The sequence below is a fragment of the Lepus europaeus genome, chromosome 11, assembly GCF_033115175.1.
Source record: "Lepus europaeus isolate LE1 chromosome 11, mLepTim1.pri, whole genome shotgun sequence".
In the NCBI taxonomy this organism is placed as follows: Eukaryota; Metazoa; Chordata; class Mammalia; order Lagomorpha; family Leporidae; genus Lepus; species Lepus europaeus.
This window is the reverse complement of record NC_084837.1, coordinates 23790422-23801479: the sequence shown is the minus strand read 5'-3', so window position 1 is coordinate 23801479 and position 11058 is coordinate 23790422. Positions and strand designations below refer to the sequence as shown.

The 11058-nt window shown below is 53.3% G+C and overlaps 1 protein-coding gene across 1 annotated transcript; it reads left to right on the top strand.

Moving 5' to 3' along the window:
• Positions 1–2115: 2115 nt before the first annotated feature.
• On the top strand, positions 2116–10695 carry PTGDR (prostaglandin D2 receptor). Its single transcript, XM_062204588.1, has 2 exons — positions 2116–2961; positions 10465–10695. Exons 1-2 carry the CDS (start codon positions 2116–2118, stop codon positions 10693–10695), a joined length of 1077 nt encoding a protein of 358 aa, XP_062060572.1.
• The last annotated feature ends 363 nt before the right edge of the window (positions 10696–11058 follow it).

Sequence of the window (11058 nt, the reverse complement as noted above, 5' to 3'; positions counted from 1 at the left end):
GTACAGGCCAGCGACACTGGGCAGGAGGAAACACATGGTTTCCTGAATTGTACTGGTTCAAAGCCTTCAACCTTTGGAGGACAACATATGTGAACCATGTCAGGGCCCCACAGCTGGCCTGTCACTCGCACTGCGGCGCTGGTTTGAACAAGCTGTTTACATTCTTGGGCCCCTGGCTCCCTGTGCACTTGTTCCTGGAAGGGAGAGGGAGTTGGTGGCAGCCTTAGCAGGAAAAATAATATTTAAGGCTGCAAGAAAGGGAGCAGATGTGCTTCGGATGCACACCCCCGTGCAACGCGCTTCAAGGAAGGGTTCGGAAGGGGGAATCCACCAGATGTGCTCTGGATACCATCATGGGACTGCAGGAAACTGTGCCCGTCCAGAAATGGGTATAAACTGTGTGTGTCGGGGGAGGAGACCCCAGCTTCCGTCGGGTTCTCGTGTCCTTGGGTGAAAGGGGGCTGTTCCTCCTGCCACTTCATTAACTCAAGTAGAGCTTTTACAAATCTATTTGGTGCTAGAAGCTGGAGGTGGGGATGAGAGAGAGAAGGAGGGAGAGAGAGAGGCGGACGACAAGGAAACCAACCCTAGGCAAGGCCATCTAGCGAGTGGATGCATGTGAAGGTTTGGCATACGCGGCAAGAGAACAGCCATCTGTGCCAGCTCTTACTACCACGGTCACTTGGAGCTCACCTTTTCTCAGCCCCACAGGGGGCTTTGAGGTGGGCATTATGCTCCAGATCCTATTTCTAAGGGAACGAAAACTCAGAGCAGCCAAGTCACTGAGCCAAGGTCACACAGCTAGCGGTGGAGTGCAGAACGACTTCCAACGCCGGGATGCTTCCTCTGCACACCGTGGCCTGCAGCACTGGCCAGGCTTCAGCTTGGAGGCCACCCCCCTGCCTGTCCATCAGGCTGCCGCATCTGAAGCCCCTGGACGCTGCCCTCTCTGTGACACCATCCATAGGAGCAGGCACAGGGCCTGGGAATGAGCATCTTCAGGCCGCGGAATAATCTACTTGCTTACATAATACGGCCCCAGCGATGCGGCTCAAAGTCCACACTCAAAGCCAGTTTCTCGTCTAGGATATGGGGTGTTAATTAAAGAAACAAACCATGAATAATCTCCTAGCCTTTATGACGCAAAAGGAATGTTTTCTAGTAGTCGCAAACCAGAAGAGGCAGAGAGCCCTAAATCAAGTCCATTTTTTTTTTCTGGTTCCAAAATCCATGCTCAAAACTGCAGCTGAACCTCAGTTATCAAAACCCCCTTCCACCACATGAGTGACAGCCCGCTGCCTGGAGCAAGCAAATCCTAAGCCTCTGCACTCTGCCTGGGTTATCTCCATGTCCCTGCAGGGGGAGGGTGGTTCGCCGGCAACGAAGAGCCTGAACCAGGACTTGAACACAGGCCTATGTGATGAAGCACACATGCTGCTAACCACAGCCCTGCACCCACAAGGTCTCAGGAGGCCCACCAGGGCCAACACTGCCTCTGGCTTTTCCCTGGGCCCACCCCCCTGAAATTTGATCGGCCTCTTGGGAGGAGCAGCCAAGGGAGCCAGGCTGAGCGTGGAGGTCTATAAACAGACACCCGGCTTGCTTGCGACGCCCAGCTCCTCTGTCACCTGCTGTCTCGGTGGAGATCGAGGTTAAGACCCCCGTGGACCGGGCTGGCTCAAGTGTCACTAATTGAAGACATAAGGGCGGTGCCCTTTTTCAACCTTTCTTTGCTCATCTCCAGAGTCGTCCGCCCCCCACCCCTCGTGGGCCTCCTCCCTGGCGCTGGCTGGTTTTTCCCCACCTCCATCCCAACAGTTCTCCCACCTCTCCTGGGAGCTCGGACTTGGTCGCCTCCCTCCCTCCTGCCTCCCTTCCTTCCTTCCCTGCGCCCCGAGGCCGCGACCCGCCCCGTGGAGAGGGTGTGACCCAGAGTCGGGCTGGGAGGCGCCGGCCCCGGGGCACCGCCCGCCGCGCCAAGCCGAGCCTCCTCTGCGGCTTAGCCTCTCTCGGGCCGAGCCGCGTGCGCCCAAGCGCCCCGGGGGGCTCCTCCGCAGCCGCGCGCCAGGAGCCCCGCGCACCCGAAGCTCGCGCCCCGCAGCCAGCCCGCCGGCCATGAGGGCGCCCTCTTACCGCTGCCACAACACCACGTCGGTGGAGAAGGGCAACTCGGCGACGACGGGCAGCGTGCTCTTCAGCGCAGGCCTCCTGGGCAACCTGCTGGCCCTGGGGCTGCTGGCGCGCTCGGGGCTGGGCTCGTGCCCGCCGCGGCCGTCGCGCCCGCCGCCCTCGGTCTTCTACGTGCTGGTGTGCGGCTTGACGGTGACCGACTTGCTGGGCAAGTGCCTCGTGAGCCCGGTGGTGCTGACCGCCTACGCGCAGAACCGGAGCCTGTGGGGGCTGATGCCCGTGCCCGGAGACTCGCTGTGCCAGGCCTTCGCCTTCTGCATGTCCTTCTTCGGGCTCGCCTCGACGCTGCAGCTCCTGGCCATGGCGCTCGAGTGCTGGCTGTCCCTGGGGCACCCCTTCTTCTACCGACGCCACATCACCGTGCGCCGGGGCGCGCTGGTGGCGCCCGTCGTGGGCGTCTTCTGCCTGGCTTTCTGTGCGCTGCCCTTCGCGGGCTTCGGGCGCTTCGTGCAGTACTGCCCCGGCACCTGGTGCTTCATCCAGATGGTCCACGACGACAGCTCCTCGGCCGTGCTGGGCTACTCCGTGCTCTACTCCAGCCTCATGGCGCTGCTCGTGCTGGCCATCGTGCTGTGCAACCTGGGCGCCATGCGCAACCTCTACACCATGCACCTGCGCCTGCGCCGGCACCCGCGCTCCGGCCCCAGGGAGCGCACCGGGCCGGGCGCCGGCGAGCGCGGGGCGTCTCCGCACCCCTTGGAGGAGCTGGATCACCTGCTGCTGCTGGCCCTCATGACGGTGCTCTTCTCCATGTGCTCGCTGCCGTTAATTGTGAGTCGCTGGGCGTCGCGGCTGCGGGGGACCGGGGCGCGGGGCGGGTACGGACGCGGCGCCACGGGGCTCTGCGCCCTGGGCGGGCAGGCTTGCTGACTGCGCTCCCCATACCGGATTCCCGCCACAGCCCTCAGAGACCAGCCGGTTTGTGGGGGGCGAGAGGAGGGACGGTCAGAGGAGGGAAGACCACGAGCAAGGCGCACGGGGCCCCCTCAGCCGGGCACTGCCCTCTCCAACGTCAGAGTTCGCTTCCCCCTGCGCCACCTTTGCGCCCCGGACGTGTGAGGCGCAGACCCGGATTCCTGCTGGGCAGCACCGCGTCCCTCCTCCTCGCAGACGGCCGGGCAGGGTTTTAATCCCCAGCGCTCCCTGTATTTTTAGTGGAGCCAGGAAGAGGCCCCTAGAGTCTCGAGGGAGCCCCCCGGGGTGTTGGCGGGCAGAGCCAGTAAGGCACGGTTTGCTCCTGCCCACGGGGGCTGCGGAGGCCGGGGACTGAAGGCGTGGGTTGAGTGCAGGAAAACTCGCGGGTCCGCTTGGAGGCGCGGTGCCGCGGTCTCCGGTGCTTGCCAGAAACCGGGAGGCAGCCGCACGCAGGTTTCAGCCGCAGCGGGGACCTGTCTTGACGGGTTTAGGTTCCGTCTGGACAAGTGGGGCGACACGAAAGCCATGATTCCTGGTTTCGGGTGACCCCAGGGGGCGGGGAGCATCTAGTGGTTTTAGAGGGGGTCACCGCTGGGCTCCCAGACACCTGGCCTCTGTGGGTATCCCCTCCCCCCTTCCCCGGAGTATCTGCCCAACGGGAACAGCATTTAAGTGCATGGCACACTGCCCCTGGGGTGGAGAAGCTAGTCTGCAGACTCCTCAGGCAGGATTGGGGTCAGAACCCCCAAAAACAAAGAAAGGAAGAAACCGCTGTCCACATAAAGCCGCGGAGCTGTGGTTTCCAAACTCCAGCGTGCTGGGACTCGTCCGCCAGGCTTTTAAAAAGAATGATGCCTGGGCTTCATCCCCAGCGGTTTCCGACTCAGGCTCTCTGGACCAGTTGGCAGGCTTAACACGTTCCCAGGTGACGTGGAAGCTGTTGGTTGGACACTTTAAACAGGACCAGCCAACCACAGCCCGGGGCCACTTCTGTCCTGCCTGCTGTTTTTTGTGCAGCTCTGGAGTGCACAGTAGTTATTATCAATGGATATTAGCAACCATTTAATGATAAGGCTGAGAACTTAGAGCCTCAATTAAGCCAAGAGAAAAAAATACATTTTTCTCCTTAGTAAATGTGTATTTCTCCTCCCAAAAGGTTCTCCATTTTTTTTTAGTTTCATCAATAAAAAAAAAATTGTACAAATGCATAGTCTCTCATGTTATATAAGTACCTACCAAATAGTCATAATTTTGTCTCTTGGCTGTACATCCTAAAATATTTACGCTCTGGTCCTTTACAGAACATGTTTGCAGACCCTTATTCTAAAGTTGGAACCTCGCTTACCTGTGCTATGATAAAAACGGAAAGTGGCCCATGCATGACAGTTTTGTCCTGAGGCTGAAGGTTTTGGTAGGAACAATGCAGAAAGCAGTGTAATCCAGTGGAAAGAGCATTGCAGAGGGATCTGTGGCTAGGGAGATTCAACTAGCTCATAGGGTATTGTGATGACTGAAGAAAATAATGGATGAAAGTTATTTCTTTAAAAACGTACAGTCAAAAATACGTGTAGTGCAGACTGCATTTTTCATGGCTAGTTTCTGGAAGGGATAAGGGCTTTAGCATCGGATATGGGGTTCGGTCTGGTTCCGTGGCTTCCTACCTACAATCCAGGCCTAGTGAACCTGTTCTGAGCTCAGTTACCTCATCTGTAAAACAAGGGTAGCCATCCTTGTCCTGTAAGACAGGGAGTGATGTCATCACATGTCATTTGGTCCTGATAAAGCTCACTGGACATTAGTGTGAGAATGAGAGTGAATGGGCACACAGCAGCTTTCTAAAGAAGATAGTGTTGACTTGCTGGGCACACTGAATGGCTATTGGAGACCGCCACACTTTCTAGGCCACTCTTGTCTTAGGAATAGGAAAATATATGTATGTGTGTGTGTGTGTATATGTGTCTGACCTCTATCTTATTATATAGCTTCCATGTATTATTATTGCCTGATGGTCTTATAAAGTAAATCAAGAAATGCAGTCTATTCAGGACACAGTTATGTTCTAATGTAGTGGTTTTCATATCTTTGGGAGAGGGGTCTAAGGACTTCTTCTATACTCTTTTTAAAAAGTCGTTAGGACCCAAAAGAGCTTTTATTTACATGGATTATATGTATCAATATTCAAAGTTAAATGTAGGGCTCACTTGGTTAATCCTTCACCTGCGGCACTGGCATCCCATATGGGTGCTGGGTTCTAGTCCCAGTTGCTCCTCTTCCAGTCCAGCTCTCTGTTGTGGCCCAGGAGGGCAGTGGAGGATGGCCCAAGTCCTTGGGCCCTGCACCCCACGGGAGACCAGGAGGAACCACCTGGCTCCTGGCTTCGGATCAGTGTGGTGCGCCGGCTGCAGAGGCCATTGCAGGGTAAACCAACAGAAAAGGAAGACCTTTCTCTCTGTCTCTCTCTCTCACTATCCACTCTGCCTGTCAAAAAAAAAAAAAAGTTTACAACAGCTGGGACTTAGCTGGGGCCAAACTTGAGAATGGAATGCAAACCAAGCACAGCATTGGCCGTAGAGGCCATTTGGGGAGTGAACCAACGGAAGGAAGACCTTTCTCTCTGTCTCTCTCTCTCACTGTCTGTAACTCTACCTGTCAAATGAAAAAGAAAGTTAGATATATCATATTAAAAGTTTTTTAAGTATTACTGCAAAAAGTATATAACAAAATTACCTTTTGTGGTTTTGCATAGGTGCAGGGAAAACCATGGAATTTTGAAATGGTTTAATGAAATATTGTAAGGTTATGGAGATTACAGTGAGTAAAACAGGAGAACACAGATATACTGGAAATCTTTGAAAACACACACAGCCACACGTTCACCCTACTACCTTAGAAAGGCCGAGAAAACACAAGAACAGCTGTGGAAGTGATGCCATACAGCCTTGGTCAAACTCATGTGTCCAATACCCAGATAACAGCTTCTTAATGAAAAATAGTTTTCCTGTCTTGGACACATTGAATGGGTATTGGAGATCCTACATTCTGAAAACCACTCTTCTATGAGAAATGGACATAGCAACTGGAAAAATACAGCTGTATATGGGGGATATTTTATATTAAAAAGTAGTAATTTACTCATCGCAAGAAGACTGTATTAGGCCAGTGACAAATTTGCTGGGGTGTGGTTGATTGCTTAGCATCACAATACTGCTGGGTTAGAATAAGCAACTTGACCAGAACAAATGTTCAAATTTCTGATCTGATGCAACAGGAAGAAACAGTAGAGACAATGGAATGAGCTTCAGAGGCTGTTTGCTGTGCATTCTTTTTTTTTTTTTTTTTAGACAGGCAGAGTTAGACAGTGAGAGAGAGAGAAACAGGGAGAAAGGTCTTCCTTTGCCGTTGGTTCACCCTCCAATGGCCGCCGCGGCCAGCGCACCGCACTGATCCGAAAGCAGGAGCCAGGTGCTTCTCCTGGTCTCCCATGGGGTGCAGGGCCCAAGCACTTGGGCCATCCTCCACTGCACTCCCAGGCCTGGAAGAGGGGCACCCGGGACAGAATCAGGCGCCCTGACCAGGACTAGAACCCGGTGTGCCGGCGCTGCAAGGTGGAGGATTAGCCTATTGAGCCGTGGCGCCGGCCTGCTGTGCATTCTTTTTTTTTTTTTTTTTTTTTTTTTTTTTTTTTTGACAGGCAGAGTGGATAGTGAGAGAGAGAGAGAGACGGAGAGGAGAGAAAGGTCTTCCTTTTTGCCGTTGGTTCACCCTCCAATGGCTGCTGCGGCCAGCGCATCTCGCTGATCCGAAGCCAGGAGCCAGGTGCTTCTCCTGGTCTCCCATGCGGGTGCAGGGCCCAAGGACTTGGGCCATCCTCCACTGCCTTCCCGGGCCATAGCAGAGAGCTGGCCTGGAAGAGGGGCAACCGGGACAGGATCGGTGCCCCGACCGGGACTAGAACCCGGTGTGCCGGCGCCGCAAGGCGGAGGATTAGCCTGTTAAGCCATGGCGCCGGCCGCATTCTTAATACATGTGACATCTTTCCATCAAAATGAGTCTTACCTTAAAAAGCCTCCGTGTATTGGAAGTTGGTGGAGGAGCAGGGGGGACCATGCGCCAATCAAGAAAATTAAAGGCTAGGGAAAGATACATAGGGACTTGGGTCATTGCATAGATAAGAACCCACGGAGGCAGAGAGTAGCAGAGGGAACTCCGCACCTGCACGCACTGACAGCTCTTGTGCGCATGTCATCATGGTGGGCAGAAAGGAATGTTTCTCCCAAGGAGGATGTTAGAAGCATTGGAAGGGCAAGAGATGAGCCCAAGGGAGGGGGTCCGAAGTGGACTTAAAGGGCCGGAGAAGAGGGCGAGCTCTGGGGTGAAGGAGGCACTGGAGAAAAGGTCAGTTTGAGTGGAGGGTGTGGTGGCACAGCAGATCAAGCTGCTGCTTGGGATGTCCACATCCCATATTAGAGCACCGGTTCGAGTCCTGGCCACTCTGCTTCTGATCCAGCTCCCTGCCACTGTGTCTGAGAAAGCAGTGGAAGGTGGCCCAAGTGCTAGAGTCCCTGCCACCCACACGGGAGACCCTGGTGGAGTTCCTGGCTTCAGCCTGGCCCACCCCTGCCTAGAGCAGGCATTTGGGGAGTGAATGAGAAAATGGAAGAAGATATTTCTCTCTCTCTCTCTCCCTCCCTCTCTGTCCTTCAAATTAATAAATCTTTTTGAAAAAATTCAATTCGATTCATCAGAATCTAAAGAGATCTCTCAAGCAGGGATGTTCAGTCAAGTCTCCTACTTGGAAAAGCGTTGTGTTCTCAGTGACTCCCAAGTCCACCAGAGGGCGCTCTTCTCACACGGATCTTCTGTAAATTAAGCCACTTTATTGGACGCCAAATTTGGGAGGTGTTTAGCCTAATGCATGAGATACCTATGTCCCATTTGGGGGTCACCAGGTTTGGGTTCCTGCCACTCATGTGAGAGACCTGGATTGAGTTCCTAGCTTTGGCCCAACTCTGCAAGCATTTGGTCTCTCTCTCCCTCTCAAAATTTTTTTAAGTTCATGGAAGAATGGAATTGAAATGCAAGGTGTTTTTTTTTTTTTAAACAAAACAAAAGATGGGTGTCAAATATCAACCCAGTGACTTGAAAGTACAAAGAACCCAGTGGAATTGACAGGGATAAGTACTGTGTGGAAATAAACAGATTTGTTTATACAAGCATCAGTCCCAAAGCTCACACCACAGCTTTCTTGCCATTCAGCCAACACGCCTGCCTAGACTCAATCCCCACTGATGAAGCTTTCTCAAAGAGGTTGAATCGGATTTTGCACCTCTCCACTTCAAGGAGAAAGGCATGTGAAGTGTTTGCTCTTAAAATCAACTTGAGCATATCACCTGTTGTCACCCATGGATCCGTTCAGCAGACAGCTGGTCCTACCACATCCAAGATGCTCTCCTATCCATTGTGGAGACGGGAAATCAGAAAAGGGCCACAGGTGCCCACACAGCTATAATACCAGGGGAGAGGGGAGTGACTAGGCAAATGGGGAAGATGTGAGGAAGAAGGGAGTCACTTGTAACTGATAAAAAGAATACCAATCACCAACTGCGTCATGTGCTACAATCTGTTCTACACATCCCTCTCATGCAAACTTCACACCCAGCCTGGAGGGCAGGTCCAGTGACTCCCACAGTAAAGATGAGGACCTGGATTTCCCCGAAGTTGCACATCCAAGGAGGGGACTGAGGCAGGCAGTGTGGTGCAGTGGGTTGAGCCATTCCATTGGGCACCCACATCCCGTATTGGGGTGCCAGCTGGAGTCCTGGCTCCTCCACTTCTGGTCCGGTTTCCTGCTAAGTGCATCCTGGGAGGCAGCAGAAGATGCCTCAAGTACTTAAGTCCTTGCCACCTCCATGGGGGACCTGAATGGAGTTCTGGGCTCCTGGCTTTGGCCTGGCCCAGCCCCAGTAGTTATGGGCATTTGGCAGGTGAATAAAAAAGCTCTCTCCCACCTGCCTTGTTGCTCTTTCAAATATAAATGAATAAATGAACATGAAAAAGAAAGGGGATCCTCCAAGGAGGAGACTCCAGCTCAGGCAGACAGGCCCCAATGCTGACTGCTTAGCCACTGCCTCAAAGACACCTCCTAAGAGGGGTAATCTTTGAGGTGGACCCTGAAGGGAGGTAAGATCTGGGCATGCCGTCAGTTTCCACATCTGTAAAATGGGGACATTCATCATACTGACTTCACAGGACTTTCGTAACGATAAACTGAATTTTTTTTTAAAAAAAGTACTTAGAACAAGCACCTGGAAATAGCTCTGTCTGCACGTCAGCTGTTGTAACTCCTATTCATGTTACGAGGCAGTAAGGATGAGGAGGGACCCAGACAGAAGCCAGCCCAGTGTAGGACGTCTTCCTAACTCACGTCTTCAGCTGGGCCGCTGAAGTGCTCTACGTGAAGAGGCGAGCAAAGGATGAGGGGACAACGCGTCTTCTCCGGGAGATGTTGTTCGAGCACCCGCGGTGGGTCAGGCCGCTGCACTTGCCCATGTCCCCACCCGGTGGGTGTGCATATTCCTGTTCCTGTTCCGCTAGGGTCCCTTTGTCCCACTGTGCACTGAAATCTCAGTAGGGGGTGTAATGGCACAAAGGAGCGATGGCAGCAGGAAGCGGTTGGAGCGCTGGTCTGGACAGCAGAGTTGCCGGAATGGAGGAAAAGCTGTGGCCTGCGGCAGTTAGCAGGGCCCCGGGGAAGCTGCAGATGCCAGGAGTTGGTTGGACACAGGTGCACAAGCTCGTATTTTTGTGCACATTTTCCCCCGTAGCCTGAAAAGAAGGTGCCAGCGCGGAAAGGGAGCCATCTGTGCCAGGCAGAAGACACGCATTTCACAGCAGCTGGACAGTTCCTTGGCCAAGTGACGCTCGGTCATTTCGTTGTCGTGTTGCCTGTCTCTTCACACTGGTTAAAAGCTTCTGTCCTGCTGCTGTCTCCGTATTTGTGACATCTCAGAAGTGCAGCTGAGGTCTGCGCTAGCCACTCGGAGAGGACAGGAAGTAGGCAGGAGGAAGAAACGCAAATAGGGCTAAGGGTTCTAGTGGGACAGGGAGCCTGCGTGCTTCTGGGGACCTGGCGACTCGGCTCACAGAGCTTCCTGGCAGGGCAGGGACCTGGAAACTTGAGCCAGTGGGACGGGCTCGGGTCTGCACATGAGCCCCACCTCCCACCAGCTTCCAGGGTTCTCCCCTTGCAGCGGCCTTCGCTGCTCACCAATTCACCGAAAGTGAGCATTGCAAGGGGACGCAGGGTGAGGGGAGCAGTGAACCCACCAGGTAGAGTAACACTGTCTCTCCTCGCCACAGTATCGTGCTTACTCTGGTGCGTTCAAGGCAGTGGACAGGCGCTCTCAAGAGGCCGACGACCTCCGGGCCCTGCGCTTCCTCTCTGTGATCTCCATCGTGGACCCTTGGATTTTCATCATTTTCAGAACTCCAGTATTTCGCATGTTTTTGCACAAGATCTTCATAAGACCTCTTCAGTATGGAAACTGGCCCAGCAGTTCATGCCGCTCTCACACGGAATCCAGCCTGTGACCGTGTCTGGCACTCCCTGGTAAGCTGAAGTGGAGACCACAGATTCCATCAAAGAACCATAGTGGTTTTTGTTTTTGTGTTTGAATCTTAAAATTTAAATCCGTAAAAGTTGCCTCCCATAACAGAAGCATCTAAAACTGTATTCCCAAAAGTACTGACTGTGTCTGAACAATATGCCATCATTCTCTATTCATGGACCAATTCAATGCATTTTTTTCCTTTCCTGTTATCAGCAGTGACTAGAAGTTAGCATGTTGCAACAATGTTAAAAGTCTTCAAGCAATGGTAGTAATCCTCCCAGTATTTGAACTTGAAGTCTTAAGACCTAGGTCTCTGTTTAGACACAGTGGAAACACAATTGGT

Coding starts and splice junctions, on each gene's coding strand:
- PTGDR (XM_062204588.1), top strand. CDS start 2,116: ATGAGGGCGCCCTCTTACCGCTGCCACAACACCACGTCGGTGGAGAAG. Junction 2,962..10,464: donor TGTGCTCGCTGCCGTTAATT/GTGAGTCGCTGG, acceptor TCCTCGCCACAG/TATCGTGCTTACTCTGGTGC.